An 18092-nucleotide genomic window follows, 5' to 3' on the forward strand; every position below is an offset into this window, starting at 1 on the left:
TCTGCTCACGTTTATCGCAAAAAATCAACGCGATTCCGTCGCGAATGGCCAGATACCTTGTTGAAGGCTTATAATTAAAAATTTTCACCGTTTAACGGCTGAACGCTGAAAGCTGGTAGATTGGTTCAGTCGAAAATAGCGCCACTGCGACCATCTCCTCATTGGATAAAAAATTTTTTACACCAAGATCCGTATTTAAAGTTGTTCAGTGAACGTAGACACTTTGGCGATGCGTGGCTCCATAGACTTAGAAATAATACTAACAGCGTGAACTCCGCTTCTAAACATCGCCATTGAAATCTCTGTTACTTTGACGTTGAATAAAAAAAATAGTGTAATAAATTCGCGTTGCGTAGACAGTCTTGCTAGTCCAGGTATGCATGGAATAGCGTGGCTATAAGCAAGGTCAAAAAGGTGTAACGAATCTAGCAGCCGAAAATAACGTACGAAAATGACGTACAGCATGTTTACTCTTCTACATATATCATATATTGGCACATATCTGTAGGATTGCATTGTTTTTGCAGAGTAGACAGTTATAATGACCAATCGCGATGGCGTTAGGTAACCGCTTCTCTCACTTTCATAGGTTAATATTTTAACATATTTCTTCGAAACAATTGATAACCGTTCATATGTAATAAATGGTCAAACTAGGGTACAGATAAGATTAAACAAATGCAATAATATATCAAGTTGTGATCCGCTGTAAGAGACATTCAAATCTTAAGCTCTGTTCAAGATTCCGCGCAGTCACGTGTTTTTGAGTGAAGTCTGTCGCACCGTGGTTGAGTGAACCTTTCACTGTACGAAAAAAAGAAGAAAAAAATAATATATATATGTTCTTTGACATCGGTGCATCGGGAATTGTCGCGGCGATGAAACGAAACGATAGTAGAAAGTAACTGTAATAATGATATTGTAGAGTACCGATGTTTACAGTGTTTACGTAGAGTGTGTAATGGGTCAGTGATAATCGAAATTTGCACAACGATGATGTGGTGCGTGTAATACGATATATACATGTATAATATCGCCTTTGTCAATCTATACGAATATTTATTTAACGAGAGATGTTACTATGAGTTAATTGCACTCGATTCTCAACGTTTTAAATTGTTCGAAACGAACTATTTATGATCTATTAATTCAGCCGGAGTCTGTTTAACGTGGCAACCGAATCAGGGTAAATATTTAATTTTCCATAACGCTTAGCCACGGTCGTTGATAAATCCGTTGATAACGTTTTAGTGCTCTATAAAATAAACTAGGGATTGTTGCAGCGTTTATTAATTCATGTTACTTGCCCAACTTCGCAACTCTCCTCGACGAGTTGTTGTAAGTACGTTAAATTTAGTTATAAAAATAGGTTTAAGATTTCACATAATTTCATTTGCTATCATATTCCTTTGTTCCGCTAATCTTTGGCTTGATGAAAAAACTTACTATGACAATTTCTTTTACCATTTTGCTGGCATGCTCGATCACTGAAAATACATAAGGATGAAGTCATCAACGTACCGTTACTGTAAAACGACGTATGTTCAGGAAAAATGATTTTCCGAAGTAAATAAACCATTGTAAACAAAATATATTAGTATTCTGAGAAGCCAACTCCTTGAAAGTCATTCTCAAATATCTCAGTGACGATTTTTTATCCTGGTATGTCGCTACATTAAGGTTACTAACTTCAGCCTTATGAAAATATATTTTAAATCGTCTTCCGCACTTCATGCGACTGCGAATAATTGCTCCGGCATTATTTACCTTCCTTTTTTTTATCGAGCGATCCTGTTTTTATTCACCGACCACCTAGAGCCAATTTTATTTGAAAATAATGGAGTTTTTATACATATATTTAAAAAAATAAATCAATACTCAAATATTTTACAGTCAAACTTGGCTTTTATTTTAGACTTGTGAGCTCCACCAAATTGTTCCAGCTTTGAGTTGTTTTGTAGGCAGATAAAACTTTACAGTTATTGATAAATACAGGAACAAAGACATTGTTATAATTATAGAAACCTTTGTTCTTCGCCAACGCAAATGAAATATCAATCATTGCACACATTTTTTTCTATGAATAAATGTAAAAATTAACTTCACACATGTTCTGATATGTGCGGAAATCGAAGAAATAAAAGATGGACTGAACAAATTGTCCCAAAATTTGTTGAAATGAATATTAATTGTTTAATAACTTAGTTTACCAAGATGATAAGAGAGACCCGCAGTCTTTATTTATATACGCTTTTAACAAACTAAATACCGGAGCGATTTAATGTTTGATTTTAACTAATTTTCATAATAAAGCAAGAAATCGCTGTGAAATTTCACTTTAAAATATCGTTCCACGTTTCACCCTTCATATTTCACGATGAAATTCATTTTATATTTTGCCATACAATAAAGATGGTAGAAACAGAATTACTTAATTAATCAATCTTAACCTCGTGAAATTAGGCACATTAACATAACAAAACATCAGAGAAAAAATCATTATTCCGCAACTTTAGAACATTTTCAAATAAAACTATGTTTTGTTTATCATGTTGTTTAGTAAATTTCAGAAATTCCTAAAAGTGCGAAGTAACGATTTATCCTAAACATGTATCGTTGCAGTAACGTTACTAACTTCATCCTCGTCCAACATCCGCGAACAAAGGTTCGAGTTAATTTAGTCCCCGTTACTTTCCAGTCCCGCAATTGAGAATTGAATATTCTTTGGAAAATAATAATAACCCTACTCTGTAATTATGACGTGAATAATGTAACAACTATTTGTAGAATATGAATAATGTCGCCTCTTCGTAATTCCAGGTAGTCAAAATAACATCGTAACTAACATATTGCGAGCATTTTTTATTTTATGTATCAAATCTAAGTACCATTTCACAAGTAAATCTTGATCAGGTTTAGATCTGTGCGCAAAATTCCTCATCTTTTTTTTTTTTTTTTTTATGTATTCAATTGAGCACGCTTGTTTTAATCTCTCGCAGTTTAAATTTAATTGTTGGTTTGATTCGCCGCTATCTTGTGTTCACTTTGTTGTATGCACTGAGATAGATAATCCTGATAAATGTTGACAACTACATTGAATTCCGTAAGTATACTTCATCGTTATCGTTATAGCTAAGGAAGCGCCTGTTGACACGCTTCTGTATTAAATCTTCCGCTACGTTTATTATTGCGAAATGGTTTTTTTTTTTTTTTTTTTTCTTCACCATTAGTAAATCTGTACTGCCTTAATCATAGCATTTATAAAATACAGTAATCGGAAGTCTACAGATTTTAATTTGTTTATGTTTGTTTTGTTTCAGTGTATGGCTGACTAGAGTTTGAAATTATTCTAAATCAAATATGAAGTTCGCGGAGCATCTTTCCGCGCACATTACGCCTGAATGGCGTAAACAATACATTAGTTATGAGGTAAAATTCATGAAAATTCTATAATTTTTACTATATTTATTCGTAACGTCACATATTATTGATGTTTTTCTACAAATATTTTGTAGGAAATGAAAGCCATGTTGTATACGGCGGTAGAAGAGGCTCCGTCCGTTGAGATTGTCGAGCAGGAAACCATATCTCGCCATTTTGCCTCTTTCGACGAAGTCTTTTTCACCTTCTGCGATCGTGAATTGAAGAAAATCAACACTTTTTACTCTGGTGAGATTAAATCGACGATCAAATTTTCAGTGAAATGAAAAACTAATCGATATTTATCAAGTAATTTTCGATTGATCTGTAAAAAATTTTTAAAAAAATTAATCGACATTCAAATTTTGTGTAGAGAAGCTGGCGGAGGCAACAAGAAAATATGCAGCATTGCAAAGCGAACTAAAAATTGCATCCGAAACGCATCACGGCGGAGGAAAGAACCGCGTTCGAAATACAACAAAAGCTCATCTGCCTGCTCGCAAGCTCAGGGAGCTAAAACTAGCTTTTTCAGAATTTTATCTCTCTCTTATCCTTCTTCAAAACTACCAAAATCTAAACCATACCGGTTTTCGAAAGATACTTAAAAAACATGATAAGGTACTTTAATGTGAATCATTCTGATAAACAGACATTGAAAATCGCCAATTCTTGAATGGAAAATTATGCAACATGTTAACAAGCGTTTGATCTTCGATCAAATCTTTTCAATCATTCATTCATTCGTTAATCGATACATTTTCAATTGGATTTTACAACGCAAATCACAAATTAAAAATTACCTTCATCAACGTTGAACAGCTTTTTATTACTCAAATTTGCATATATTAGCTGTTGTCCGTCGATACCGGCTCCAAATGGCGTACCGAATTCGTGGAAACTGCACACTTTCACACGTCAAAGGACATCGACAGGCTTATTCAAGAGACAGAGGCGACGGTCACTTCTGGCCTCGAAGGTGGTGACAGACAAAGGGCTATGAAACGACTCCGCGTGCCTCCCCTTGGAGAACATCAGAGTCCTTGGACGACTTTCAAAGTTGGACTGTTCTCCGGGAGTTTCGTTGTTTTGTTCGTCGCAGTTGTGCTGTCAGGTAAGAGTTTTCCCCGAACAGTTTACTATATCATTACTCGAGTATATTTGAGCAGTTCTTTATACCTTTAAATTATAACACGCGATACCATCCGTTCGCTTCTGATACAGATTATTAATTGAATTTTAGCAATATTTCATGATGGCGGCGCACGTCTCAAGGTTGCATTTCCCTTGTATCGAGGACCCCTGCTTGTTATTCAATTCCTATTTCTGATGGGAATCAATGTCTATGGCTGGCGTTCGTCCGGTGTTAATCACGTGTTGATATTTGAGCTCGATCCGAGGAATCATTTGTCAGAGCAACACCTGATGGAGTTAGCAGCTGTACTCGGCGTCGTTTGGACACTGAGTTTACTCAGTTTTTTATACAGCTCAAGCTTGAGCGTTCCGCCTTACGCAAATCCCCTCGCACTCGTCGTCATCATCGTAGCCTTTCTGTTGAATCCTTTCAAAATGTTTCGACACGAGGCACGATTTTGGTTGCTTAAAATAATGGTGAGGCTTTTATCGCACGGTATAGAAATGGTGTTTCCGAATCAGCGATTGAAATCATGTTTCTCTGCACGAATCACGCTCTAGAGTTCAACCACTTTTTTTTTATTGCAGTTTCGTTGCATCTCCGCTCCATTAATGGTCGTCAACTTTGCCGATTTCTGGCTGGGCGATCAATTGAACAGCCTGTCGACTGTGTTTTTGGATTTTCATTTTTTGATATGCTTCTACATCACAAACGGTGATTGGTTCGAAGCCGGTGATACGCAGCAGTGTTTGTCTGGGTCTTACATCGTTCGACCAATACTCAACTGTCTTCCTGCTTGGTTCCGTTTTGCACAATGCATTCGCCGATATCGAGATTCAAAGGAAGCTTTCCCGCACTTGGTCAATGCCGGCAAATATGCTACAACATTTCTCGTCGTTATAACAAACACGCTGCGAACGTTTCATGCAGGTAATATTATACCTTCGATCTTCGTGTGTTCTTTCATAAAACGTTGTTCTTTTCACCTCATCAACGCATTCAATTTCATTTCCTTGTTCAGGCGAATATACAAATCACTGGGATAGTCCTTGGCTTTGGCTGTGGGTCGTGAGTAGCCTGATAAACTCCATTTATTCGTACACATGGGATATCAAGATGGATTGGGGACTCCTGGATAGTAATGCTGGTGAAAATCGATTCTTACGAGAGGAAATTGTATACTCTACAGTGAGTCAATTTTCATGCTAATAATCATCGGAACGAATATTTTTTAATTCTATTGTCGTTACCGTCCCAAAAAGTTTCTTTCCATGCAAGAATACTCGATACATTTGTATCTCGAAGTGTATACAGACATTTTAATCTTAAATTTCGCTTCGTATGCAGGAAAAGTTCAATATGGAAGTCTCTTATTTCAGGGATTCTATTATTTTGCGATCATAGAAGACTTTTTATTGAGATTTGTATGGGTCGCAACCTACATAGTGACGCAGTACGGATATGTCCAGTCCGAGCTGATGACTTCTATCGTCGCTACTTTGGAAGTATTCAGGTAACTTTTTATGGTTCATAAAATTTCGCCACTTTAACTCGATGCAAGAATCAGACTTTCGAAAGATAGTTAAAATAATGTGCGTTGTGTTTGATCATTTCGTTTTATCGACCATGTAGAAGATTTATCTGGAACTTCTTCCGTCTTGAGAACGAGCACTTGAATAATTGTGGTAAGTTTCGTGCTGTCAGAGATATTTCTGTCGCGCCTATAGAAAGTTCCGATCAGACCCAAATCATAAGAATGATGGACGAAGAGAATGGAGTAATAAATCGGGGAAAGCGCAAGGGTGGAGGTAAAAAGCAGAACACTGTTAAGGAGGACAAGCGTGCATTATTGAAAGAGGAAACAATTGATATAGATGTATCTAACGCTAGTTGAATTTATATTTAATATTTTTGTTGCACTTGAAAGCGGGATCAAGTACTTTTTATTTCATCGTATTGCAGCTTTTGCATAAAGGTTATTGAAATAGTCGTATGGTTATCCGAGATTTATCTGATGCAGTGCCACTTATTTTTAAACGCAGCAGATTTTCAATCGGAAATATTTTTCGATTAATTGTAGTTAGTTTCGTAGAGCCAATTTTTCGATTTATCCCTAAATTCATTACAAGTTTATAATATACAAGTGGCTGTATTATACGTATATTATGCAAAACGGTTCTGCGTATCCAAGGCTGAGACACGGGATTGAAACACTGTGTTCTATATGCACAATGATGCTGCTCAGATTCTGTGGAATTTATTTTAAACTCGCATTGTCGCTGCCACCATAAAAATTTGCTTTTCTTTTCATGAGATTCTGAAACCGACGGTAAATTCCACAGGATCCGGTGAATGCCCTCATCCTAGTGCCGATATAGTATACTGAATTAAAACGAAATGAAAATCCTAAAATAACGCAACGACACGTGCGAATATTTGTTACATTCCACTAACAGTTTTATGAAAAATCAATAATTTAAGTGTAGATTGTGATTTATATTTTTGAATACTTACATGAAGCGTTATTTCAAGGCTTAGGTGATTTTTATTTTTTAGTTACGTACTTCCTTTTCAGCCCCACGAGTTTATACGAGTAATTACAAAATGAAAATAGTTATTACGTAACGCGGCCATACACTATTAGTAATGCAAAATTACTCTGGAACTAGCGGGTAATACATCTGGAAGGCTTTCAGAGAGTGAACAAATGATAAATTATTAAGAAATATATTCGAAAGAGTTCCCTGAATAATCCTGACAAGTTTTATCGTTTGGTCATCCCCTGGAACCTTTTTACCCGTATTACTTGCAAGTTTCAGTGTCATTAATACAAATGCATGTTAAACATGCATCATTTTTTCACCCTCTATTCCAGATTGCGACAACAAATACTAACCGATATCCAAAGATTTCATTGAATAATTTTTATTACCTCTTATTACACAAGAAACAGCAATACTTATTCCGTATAGAATAATCGAACTTCGTATGAGGTACTTTCGCAAGCTGATTACGAACAATAACTGATAATTGTTTCACTGACAGCTGTGTGAATTTTCCAAGTATTATAGATTAATTTTCCTCTTCTCTGTAAACGTAGATGCGGTTAATCATAACGGGCGTATCCTATTGATACTTTCCAATTTAACTAATTGCGTTGACAAACTTATTGTGTACGATGTTATTTTACGTGAATTTATTTAACACATTCAAGTTTTGTTCGGATATCTGCGCATAATAATTCAATGTAAAATGAAATTCGTGTATCCGTTTATATCCTTATGTTCAGAATTCGGTGCGAGATAAATTTGTGTAAAATAATGAAACTGGTGCAAGTTGAATTGTGATTAATAAAGGAACATGCTTCTTTAGTAATTGATCGCGACGCGAATTTACGAACTAATTAAATTAGTCCAACGGAATTCTTAATTACTATTATATTAAGTAGCACTTTATACGTATTTACGGTGCCTAAACTTCAGTTAATTTAGAAGTTCCTTGATTCAACTTTGTTGTGATTTTTTTGTCAAAAGGTATTTTTACATCTTAAGATTTAGATGTTCAAACGATACAGGATTGTACAGGTGTTGCTAAATAAGAACCAGGCCAGATATTTTTGTAAATCATGTCTAATATATCAATATATAAACAAGAAAGGAATGATTGTGAAAGGAGCGTCACTCTGATCCGTCGTTCATATACATTTGGCGAAGTTGATTTTAACGATACCAGCATAAATTCACCTTCAAACCGCATGCTGTTGCATCAGTGAATTAACTTTGCTGAGTTTGTACAGATTTATAATCAGATATTATCTACCATAGTCACAAACTTAGTGAGTAGACAACTGTGTTACATTGTTTGTAATGTATAAGAAAAAATATTGTTGAAATTATATCTTTATACACATATTGTGATTCATTATTTCAAAATATATTATGCCGTGTAAGTTCTGACCGTATAACATGACGATTTAAATTTATATATTTATTGTTAGATTTGAATCAGTTCGAATTTCTCAATTACTTCTATTTATTCTTTGCTATTTAATTCGACTTGATTTTGTTCCACGTAAGTCTTGACCTCTTCAAAGGTGTCTGAAGTCACTTTGCCTGCATTTAATAGATGCTGCATTAAACTCGTGAGAGTGTATAAACTCTTCATTTCGATGCCCTTTGCTTTCAGATTCTCACGACCACCCTGTTGTCTGTCTAAAATAACAATAGCTTCTTCGACCGTCAATCCTTCGTTGATTAGATCTTTTGCAGTCTCCAGTATACTGCTTCCAGATGTCACAACGTCTTCGATTATCATACAATTCTCTTCTAATTTGAATTGGCCCTCGATTAACTTTTTTGTTCCATAAGGCTTACTCTCTTTTCTCCTTATGAGCATTGGTATATTTTCTTCTACAGATATCAATGTGGCAATTGGCAAGGCCGTATAAGGCACGCCGCATACCTGTGAAATAGGTTTGCCTTGCTCTACGAGTGTCCATAGCAAACTCGAAATAGATTTCTGCAAGTATAAAACCCTGCTTTACATGTGAAATTATTTTCTATACCTCAAAGATTATATGCATAGATTTTTTGGTGATAGTATTTTTTGTCGAGGGATTTTTCCGGTTGGTTTGTAGAAGTGATACGGAGCAAAATGATACGCCAGAGCAATATTTGACCGATGTAAATATTGCATGAACAATTAACATAGGAAAGTCCTTTATTCGTGAATAATATTGTCTAACGCGGACAATACAACAATGGCTCGATCGGTAAGGGTAGGACTTTTACACACCCTTAAGGTATTATTTGTTATCTTAAAATTTATCACTATGGGCAGGGTTGTCTTTAGTAATCCCTAGTCAATGCTTAGATTCGTCATGTTTCTCCTTGAATAAAAATTAAGCATCTCTTGGAATAAAAATTGAGCATCACTTTGAATAAAAATTGAGCATCTCTTGGAATAAAAATTGAGCATCACCTTGGAATAAAAATTGAGCATCGGCAAACAAGCAGCTTAATTAAGTTCCTTACCATCAATTGTGGACGTGAAATAACGGCTCTTAGGTCAAAGTAGACGGGTGTCTGTAGACCGGTTTTCATAATGAAGGTGCCAAACTTCACAGCTTCGGATTCGAATAGTTTTACAGCTAATTCTTCCAAAAGATTTTCCATTTTATTCGGGTAAACAATCACTCAGGCAAATCAAGTATATCTCGTACTTATTCTTGGCTCGCAATTGACTGGATACGGTCACTCACTACGCAGCGATCACGTCTATACATACGAATCTAACCTCAATTAACCATCGTCGAATGCCTGAAATATTTGTGCTCGGTTCGGTCAACAAGTCGAACAATTTGCTGACGTGTAATATCACGTAGTACGGCATAACGGTACCACATAGAGGTATAAACACGGAGGGGTGGAGTACGAGCGGTACTTTAGCCATAACTTTCCATGCCGTATTTATTCTAGGAAAAGTAAGCTATGTTTCGTAATAAGAAAGTTGAAACAATAAACACGCCGTTGATTTTGCCTGGCACAATAACTGTAAACCTGTAATTAATCATTCAACATATTTTCAGAATCGTGTAAGCCGGTTGGGAATCCAAACTTCATCGGTAATGGCGGAGCCGGTGTCATCGACCGAACCACGGCGTGCACGGCTTGTAAACTTACCACCGACCAATTCGGAGTCACGGAGTCTAGTCGGCGATTGTTTTGCAGCCGCCATCATCAGTCGACGAGTGTTAATCGCGATGTGCAGTGAGCTAGTTCCCTCTGGTGATTCTGGTGCCACGGCTGCATCGTCGGCAACAACGACTGCGGTCAGGTAAATATTTAACGATTTTTATATTGCTAATAGTGTTTTGAATCATTGTCTACCAAGTTCACGATCGCTATTGAGTAATCACATACTTGTTTAATCAATGCTACCGGTGAACCCCAATGTCGTAAGCGAACAACACGAACTATCGATTGAACGTTGATGCCGTTCGGGAATCGAATGGGCATGTTTCGAACCGATGAAAACAATTGCGCGATCCTGATTGATAAACGCGTAATATTTTCGCACGTTGCTGATCAAGGTTTTCAGAAGATTTCGACGTAGCTGTTTCAGGATTTTTTGTCCGTCATGCCGACTCTGGTGAAAATGATTATTACGATTTTTTACGAATTTTTTAGGGAAATTGGGACGTTTCGTAAAAAACAAAATTGTAAACACGCATAGTTTCTCAGAAAATTTACAATTCTTTACGAAAGTCTATGCATATTTGCAATTTTGTACGAAATAATACAAAATTTTTCAAATTTCTGTAAAAATTCGTTATAGTAGCAGAAATTTTCACCATGGTAACAACTATAATCACAGTAATTTACGTTCCCATAACACAAACGGAGACGAATGAGTCTCGCAGTTTATTGTAAGTTAAAATTTAGGAAAAGAGAAAGAAACTCCCGTTGAAAAGATTTCCAACAACGTTATCGCTAACGATATTTTCTCTTTTCTCAACTTTTGATACAGCCGTTCATCCTTAATCCCTGCACCTTTTAAAGGGTTAAAGGAATCAACGAAACGGATACTTTCTCGATATATCGCACAGGCCGCCTTTTTCAAAACCACAAGCTCTTCATTTTGTTATTTGCAACATTGAGAATACCCTGTTGTTTGAAATTTGTTAGAGTTTAGGCGATGCGAGCGTAACGATTTCTTCCTACCGAATATATCTGAAACTAAAAGAGAAGAAAAAGAAAATGTGTTTCGAATTTGCACTCTTTTTTTTTTTTTTTTTTTCTTTTTTTATTTAAACATCCCAGCGCGTTCCACGTACCAAGAAGTTCTGATCGCACTCCTTCACGTGACAATTAGATGGATATAAATTGTTATTCACACCAGAGACGTGCATGCTGTGTACAACTGATTGTGTCAACACAGCAAGTTACCATAATATTCAGTCAAGTGTTGTGCAGAAGGAAAAAAAGAAGATGAAGAAAAAAAAAAAAAAATAAAATAAATAAATAAATAAAATAAAAATATCAATTGTTCAACGACGTGAAATGCGAACAAAGCGCTTATGACAATGATGTTAATTATACCAACAACAAGCACGGCCGGTCGAACTAAAGGAAAGCTCATTTAATTTCTATATATACACTCGTTTTAATCGTTTTATTTTGATCGTAAGTCTTAAGTGGAAACTATGTGCAGCCATTAAGAAAACCTCGCCGATATATTAGCATGCGTCAAATTTGTCTCAGACGACTGTTAGCGAAGCTACCGAATGGCGATGCAAACCGATATTATAATATTGTATATATATTGTATTGTATAAGTTGTACGCAACGATCGAATGACGACTCACGTCACTATTAATTGCACATCAATTCATCAGTGTCTTTACCGCGCGTGTTTTTAATATTAATGACAAACAGTCCTCAACAATTCCGCCTTCGTTCTTCTTCTATGCAAATCGTCGGGGAATCTTAAAACGCCAAACATTTCCTCGCACCTATGCCCGATGTACGTGCATGCCGGTTTGAAACCAATTTTTTCACTACCGGATGTCGGCCCAATTATATTACACGTACATGTTTTGTATCGAGTTGAATTTTTTCCTGCATACTTTGACGCGAATCTATTTTACCGCATCGAAATTTCGAGCGTGGCGTAATGATTTGAATAATTTATTACACCCAAACACGAAACAAAGCATCGTAAATATGTTCTTTGTTTGTTTTTTAATTTTTTTATTATCGCCAAGTTGGTAATGTTATAATTATATGCCGCGGATGTCGGGAACTAAAAATATATTGTTGCAAGTATAAATAAATACGTTTGATTTTTCGGTCTGTAATGCGTTTCTGGTCGGGGTTTTAGTAAGATTGGCGATTAATTGTGCACAGTTTTCAACATGTTTGATTGTTGTACAGTAGGTTGAATTTTACGGGATTATATTTCATACCTCAACTATTTCTCTTCAAACACAACAATCACCGAGGTGTCACTTGTTCATTTGATAGAAGAAAACATACGGCTAGGCTAGTTTTGTTTGATTAGGTAATATTATCAACAAATCTGCGAAAATGTAACAAATTTTACCTACACTCTTACTGATCGAAGTGTATTTCATTCTATGCTTAACGCATCGGAGTCGATATTCGACTATGAAATAAACTTAATTCGACTTTAGACTGCAATGAGAAAAATTGCCACAAGTATAGGTACCCATAAATCCTAGTATAAGTTATCGAGTTTAATGGTGCTCAAAATATCAGGAGGTACGTAACTAAGCGTCTGAGGATCAGTTCTGATTAATCTTTGAGGGAACTTGCGTAGATTTTATAATGGGGTTCAGGATCGAAGGACGAGACGAGGGGACGAATAAGTATTGAGAACATGACAATGAATTAAAGAATTGAGAACCGAAATGGGGGAGGAGGGAGACTAGCGCCCCAAATAATCTATACGAATCGAATAATTTGCGGGGAGGCTTAAGAAAGGAATTGACAAGTGATTTTCTCCCTTTGCATGCTGCGGGTGAATATTTAATGAAAGTCGATCAGTACACACACACACACACGTATAAATATATATATATGTTCATTTATATACGTCTATACATGTATTCGATCTCGGTGTATATCAAATTACAGGAGCAAATATTTCTTCAATCAATCTTCAGAATACGATACAGCGGTATATTTATATTTATATATGTATTAGGGTGAGCCAAAAAAAACTAATCTACCGAATCGATGGTCTTAGAAGGACCTGTTTAATGGTAAAAAAAATTCTGCCGTTTGGAAAAATTTTTAACTCAATTTTATGAGGTGTCGTTGGTCATTTGAAATTTCCCATTTGAATAACAAGTAAAAAAAAAAAAATTTTTTTTCATCAAAAATGCTATAACTTTTGAACCGTTCGAGATAAAAAAAATTTCCAGGCACATTCTTATAGGGCGTTAAATTCTCTAAAAAAAAGACTGCCGAGTTGATTTTCTAGACTCAAAAATTCGCATACTTACCGCCCGTGAAAGTCGAAGAATGGCAGAAATATGCAGTTTTAGGGCTCTATTATTGGGAATATACATACTAAATGAAAACGCTTGGACTAAAATGAAGTAAGCTGTGTGAAAGATGTTGTTTATAAACTAGATTCGTAGAGGTTAGTGCTTTTGGTTCACCCTAATATATATTGTACATATATATTTATTCAAGATTGTAAATTGAAAACGCATTCTCGGTGTTGTTTTTCTTTTCTTTCTTTTTTTTTTGTTTTTTTTGTAATTCATCGAGTCCGTTTGATGAAATCGAAAGTTTGTTACCGGTATTGAAAGCACGGAATTGGAGGTTGGCCAAAATTTTTGTAGCTATCGTTTCTCCGTTACCAACTGTTGTCTTTCGAATCAATTCTTGTTCGATATGTTGCATGACGTCAAAAGACGTCTTACTCCCGCCTGCGCGAAATTAAAGGTTCGCTGCTTTTTGCAATTTTTCGTTAACACTCATCCTGCACAGTTTGTATTTTTAACTGATGGCTTTTTTTTTTCCCCCTCCCTTCCTTCTCTTTCTCTTTTTTCACGTTTCTCTCATGCTTCTGCCTTTTTTTCTTCGCTCTTTTACTCCTATTTCTGTCAGATGATCCGCGATGAATGTATACATATATGTAACCGTACTTACCAACATCACTGTACCCGCAATCTTTAAATATTTATCCTATATGCGTTGTTTTATACAGGTTACGCGATCTTAATGAAAAATTACGTCAACGTGTTGTAAACAATATTTATTCTTGTAATATGCATTAATGTAAAAGCCGCGTTACGTGTTGCAAAGTGAAGGAAAATTTTGAAACTGACGTTGTAAAATCGGGTGTAATAAATGATACGTTAAAATTTTCTAATATTGCGTGAAGAACGAAAAAAAAAAAAAAAAAAAAAATTCGCACCGTCGTATACACGAAATAATTAAATTTTGTATAGTTTGAAACGTAGATTTCATAAGTAATTACACGAGTATAAATTTGTACAAACAGAATAAACTTCTGATTGGTTAATCAGATACGCTTAGCCAATGAGAAGATTGGATTTAATGATTCTTACGTTTGGCTGCGTAGCGATAAAGTTTGTTTTTAAATACGTGGCACGTATTCACGATTTTTTCTAAACTATTCTAGGTGTCCGTCAAAGCCATATAACGTGAGTTTAAATTATTCAACGCGTGGGGGATTAAAATTGAGATTGTAAAACCGACAAAGTAAACGCAAGTTGTGTAACAATATATTATAACAACGCTTAAATATTCTACGGATAGCACACGAAATTTCACACATCATATCGCGTTAAGGAATGTTTACAACCATTCCGAAATCACAGTTTGTTACTACAACTTACGTGCGTAATACACTCTCTTATCCTCTCTGATTTTTAACGACTTATGTTCATTCTCTTTGCGTTTGCCGAAAGATTTCCGCGAGCTTTGAAAAATAAGAGAAAATCCATGCAAAGCTTTTCGCGCAGGTGCCATTTGACTAAAATAATGGTGCTGCAACCACGTGGGTTGAATTTTATTGAGCGGACGGTTTTTGACACGGATTGAAAGTCACGTAGGCGAGAAATATGAAAAATAAAAAATTTCATCCGCTCAATTTTTATGTACACAGAGAAATTTTATTAGCAATATATGTACTGTGTTAAAATGCAGGTTTTCAATATTGTTGAAATTTCCTCTTTTCATAAAGAGGAAAAAAAAAAAATAAAAATATATATCCGATTCGTTATGTGATGAATAAATTATGGACAGAATGTAAAACAGATGAATTGTAAATTTCGATGTATAAATAAAATCTTTGGAAAAATTTATTGCAGTTCGACGGTATTTTTCAATTCAAAGCTTACGCGTAACGATAGCGGTGTGAAAAATAGAAAAATTATAAGCTTGGGTCAATTTAACGAGAAAAAAGAAACCTTGAAAAAATTAAAATGGCTGGATAAATTGTTAAATATTGTTTGAAATTTAAAGGAGAGAATTAGCTGACTCTTGAAGATTTTCTTATTTTAGTAATTATTTCTCGAGTGCACGTGTAATAAAGTTGGAAATAAGCTGACCAAATAAAGGAAAAAGCTGTTTTTTATAATACCGTGAAAAAAAATATTAATAATTCCAAGTTTCAATTGTGTTGCCGGAGAGTAATTAGCGAAACGCTCGACGTACACAGCAATGCACAAACATGGTAGGTATAAAGACACAACATTTCGGTATACCTGTACCATCGCTGTTTCATTCTCGCTCAAAAAGACTGCGCAAACAGTGGAATTCATGTCGAGGAAAAAAAATGATAACGTACAAGTGACAATACGAGACAAGAAAGAAATATCTGCTGGAGGCTAACCGGTCAGATCTAAGACGATTTTTCGAATATCCGGAGGTATTCAAAATAGCGAAAATAAAGCGGTTATAATAAATGTGTGTATTAGGGTGTTTCGAAAAAAGACGGATTTTTTTTTTTCTCATGGTGTCCAAAAATTGATAGTATATCTGAAAACAAAAATTTTGGCGCCAATACGAGCTCTTAATATCAATAGGAAGGTTTGCCTCTATCCATTTCTTTATCTTCCATTTAAATGACACGGGAAATTTTTTTTTTCATTTTTGAATTTTTATAACATCGGAACGGTTCATCGTAACAACAATCTGAAAAAAGAGATTTTTAGGAAATTTCACGCTCTACGAAAAACGTCTGAAGATCAAAGTTCCTCGGATCAACCGTTTCAAAGATATCAGCGATCAAAAATAACACTAATCAATAATTTCAAATATTTTCCAACAAAAGTACAAAAAAATATCATATGCCATATTTATATTATGTTTTATGTAAAATTACTCTATTTCTGTTGACCTGAGACTGTAAACTTTTTTTTTTGCTAATCAATTCAATACTTAACTCACCAAAAGCACAAATACATAAATACAAAGGTTAAAAATATCTCATAAATGATTTTTGTGCTTTTTGTGAGTTAAGTATTGAATTAATTAGTAAAAAAAAAAAAAAAAGTTTACAGTCTCAGGTCAACAGAAATAGAGTAATTTTACACAAAAAATAATATAAATATGGCATATGATATTTTTTTGTACTTTTATTGGAAAATATTTGAAATTATTGATTAGTGTTATTTTTGATCGCTGATATCTTTGAAACGGTTGATCCGAGGAACTTTGATCTTCAGACGTTTTTTGTAGAGCGTGAAATTTCCTAAAAATCTCTTTTTTCAGATTGTTGTTACGATGAACCGTTCCAATGTTATAAAAATTCAAATTAATTATACTATTTTGATAGTGTGATTGATAAACAGTTGCTCTCGGATTTTAGCGCGTGCGTATTAAATTTTAGCAGACGACAGATCGTGCAGTCGTTAGGAATTCACGCTGTAGGGAATAAGATAGAGAAGAGAATTAAGATAAATTACACGCAACGTTGTCTTCTGAAAACGATCAAGTCGCTAAACTGCAGTTTCGTAGGTAAAACAGGAGTTTATCATCGTTGATTTTTTCGTATCGTTCGCCTGTTCGTCACAGCAAAAATCCTCTTCCCTGAATTTCATGCCGCTTAATTGTCACGTTATCGATGTCAGTGTACACAATGACTAAACTTTTACCAAATAGCGGTAAACCGGAGCTTAATCACACCGCGCGTATGAAATTAAACAAAATGTCGACAAATTGTCGCGACAGTTGTACCCCGATTATACGCAATATACATAATGTATCTCTCGCTACTCGAGAGACTTGTTCGTTCTAGTATTCTCACGGAGCAAGGTGCGACGTGGTTATATCTGTAAAGACTTGAACTCTGTGCAATCACGAGCCAACACTTTGGCAGATCTCGTTCCGTTGGTACAAGTATACACATGCACGATGATTAATTCCACGCGATTAACAACGCGTGTGGTTAATTTTAGTTAGAAAAAGAAAAAAAGATGGGTTACGTGTAAAGTGTTTCCACGCTAAATTCAAAGTTTCATCGTCAGACGAACAACGCACACTTCGCGTATCAAATTGCCCCGCAATAGAAACGAATTGAACGTGTATAACTGTTCGAAATTTCTACACACTCCCCGAAAGTTTATCGAACGATTAATTATCTCGTTGTTTTTTTAAAAAATCAACACTTTTTTTCTCTTTGATGGGTAAAAAAAAAAAAAAAAAAAAAAGAAAAAAGTAGATCAGTTGGCGTTCGTCGGATCCGCGATTTTTACTAAATCGTGAAGGATTGCTGGAACGGTTTATTTTCTCGTCTGATTTCATGCTCTGTGGAATAATAACCACGGGTTGCATAATATCCATGATGATAACGTAATTGACACGAAATTTACACGTGATGGTGGAATAGTTTTTTTTTTTTTTTTTTCTCGAAACAGCAAATTCCTCGCATAACCATCAAGCTCTCGTCGAGGGTGAAATTGTAACTAAACTATTTTTATGCGTAGTAATTAATTTGTTTGCAGGCGGGTGAAATAACGTTCGATGAATTGTTAGTT

General features: G+C 35.2%; 2 protein-coding genes across 12 annotated transcripts; one reads left to right on the forward strand and one right to left on the reverse strand.

The window, feature by feature from the left end:
* The first annotated feature begins 237 nt into the window (after positions 1-237).
* On the forward strand, positions 238-8469 carry LOC124222636 (solute carrier family 53 member 1). 11 transcript variants are annotated; one of them, XM_069137794.1, is made up of 11 exons: positions 453-1338; positions 3067-3103; positions 3321-3429; positions 3516-3669; positions 3794-4038; positions 4270-4531; positions 4661-5028; positions 5140-5482; positions 5574-5740; positions 5932-6065; positions 6185-8469. In XM_069137794.1, the coding sequence occupies exons 3-11, from the start codon at positions 3361-3363 to the stop codon at positions 6444-6446; spliced, it is 2004 nt and encodes a 667-aa protein (XP_068993895.1). In that variant the 5' UTR covers positions 453-1338; positions 3067-3103; positions 3321-3360; the 3' UTR covers positions 6447-8469. The 11 variants fall into 11 exon arrangements, with proteins under 11 accessions (XP_068993905.1, XP_068993895.1, XP_068993897.1 ...); XM_069137796.1 differs by lacking the exon at positions 3067-3103 and having other exon boundaries at positions 453-1186; positions 1272-1338; XM_069137797.1 differs by lacking the exon at positions 3067-3103 and having other exon boundaries at positions 453-1186; positions 1284-1338.
* Positions 8164-10087, reverse strand: LOC124222637 (uridine 5'-monophosphate synthase-like). Its single transcript, XM_046633811.2, has 2 exons — positions 9586-10087; positions 8164-9070 (listed from the first exon to the last, which is right to left on the reverse strand). The coding sequence occupies exons 1-2, from the start codon at positions 9724-9726 to the stop codon at positions 8585-8587; spliced, it is 627 nt and encodes a 208-aa protein (XP_046489767.1). The 5' UTR covers positions 9727-10087; the 3' UTR covers positions 8164-8584.
* Positions 10088-18092: the final 8005 nt, after the last annotated feature.

This window comes from Neodiprion pinetum, chromosome 7 (genome assembly GCF_021155775.2).
Source record: "Neodiprion pinetum isolate iyNeoPine1 chromosome 7, iyNeoPine1.2, whole genome shotgun sequence".
Taxonomy (NCBI): Eukaryota; Metazoa; Arthropoda; class Insecta; order Hymenoptera; family Diprionidae; genus Neodiprion; species Neodiprion pinetum.

Coding starts and splice junctions, on each gene's coding strand:
- LOC124222637 (XM_046633811.2), bottom strand. CDS start 9,726: ATGGAAAATCTTTTGGAAGAATTAGCTGTAAAACTATTCGAATCCGAA. Junction 9,071..9,585: donor TTTCACGTCCACAATTGATG/GTAAGGAACTTA, acceptor TTATACTTGCAG/AAATCTATTTCGAGTTTGCT.
- LOC124222636 (XM_069137804.1), top strand. CDS start 3,361: ATGAAGTTCGCGGAGCATCTTTCCGCGCACATTACGCCTGAATGGCGT. Junction 5,029..5,139: donor TTTGGTTGCTTAAAATAATG/GTGAGGCTTTTA, acceptor TTTTTATTGCAG/TTTCGTTGCATCTCCGCTCC. Junction 6,066..6,184: donor GCTACTTTGGAAGTATTCAG/GTAACTTTTTAT, acceptor TCGACCATGTAG/AAGATTTATCTGGAACTTCT.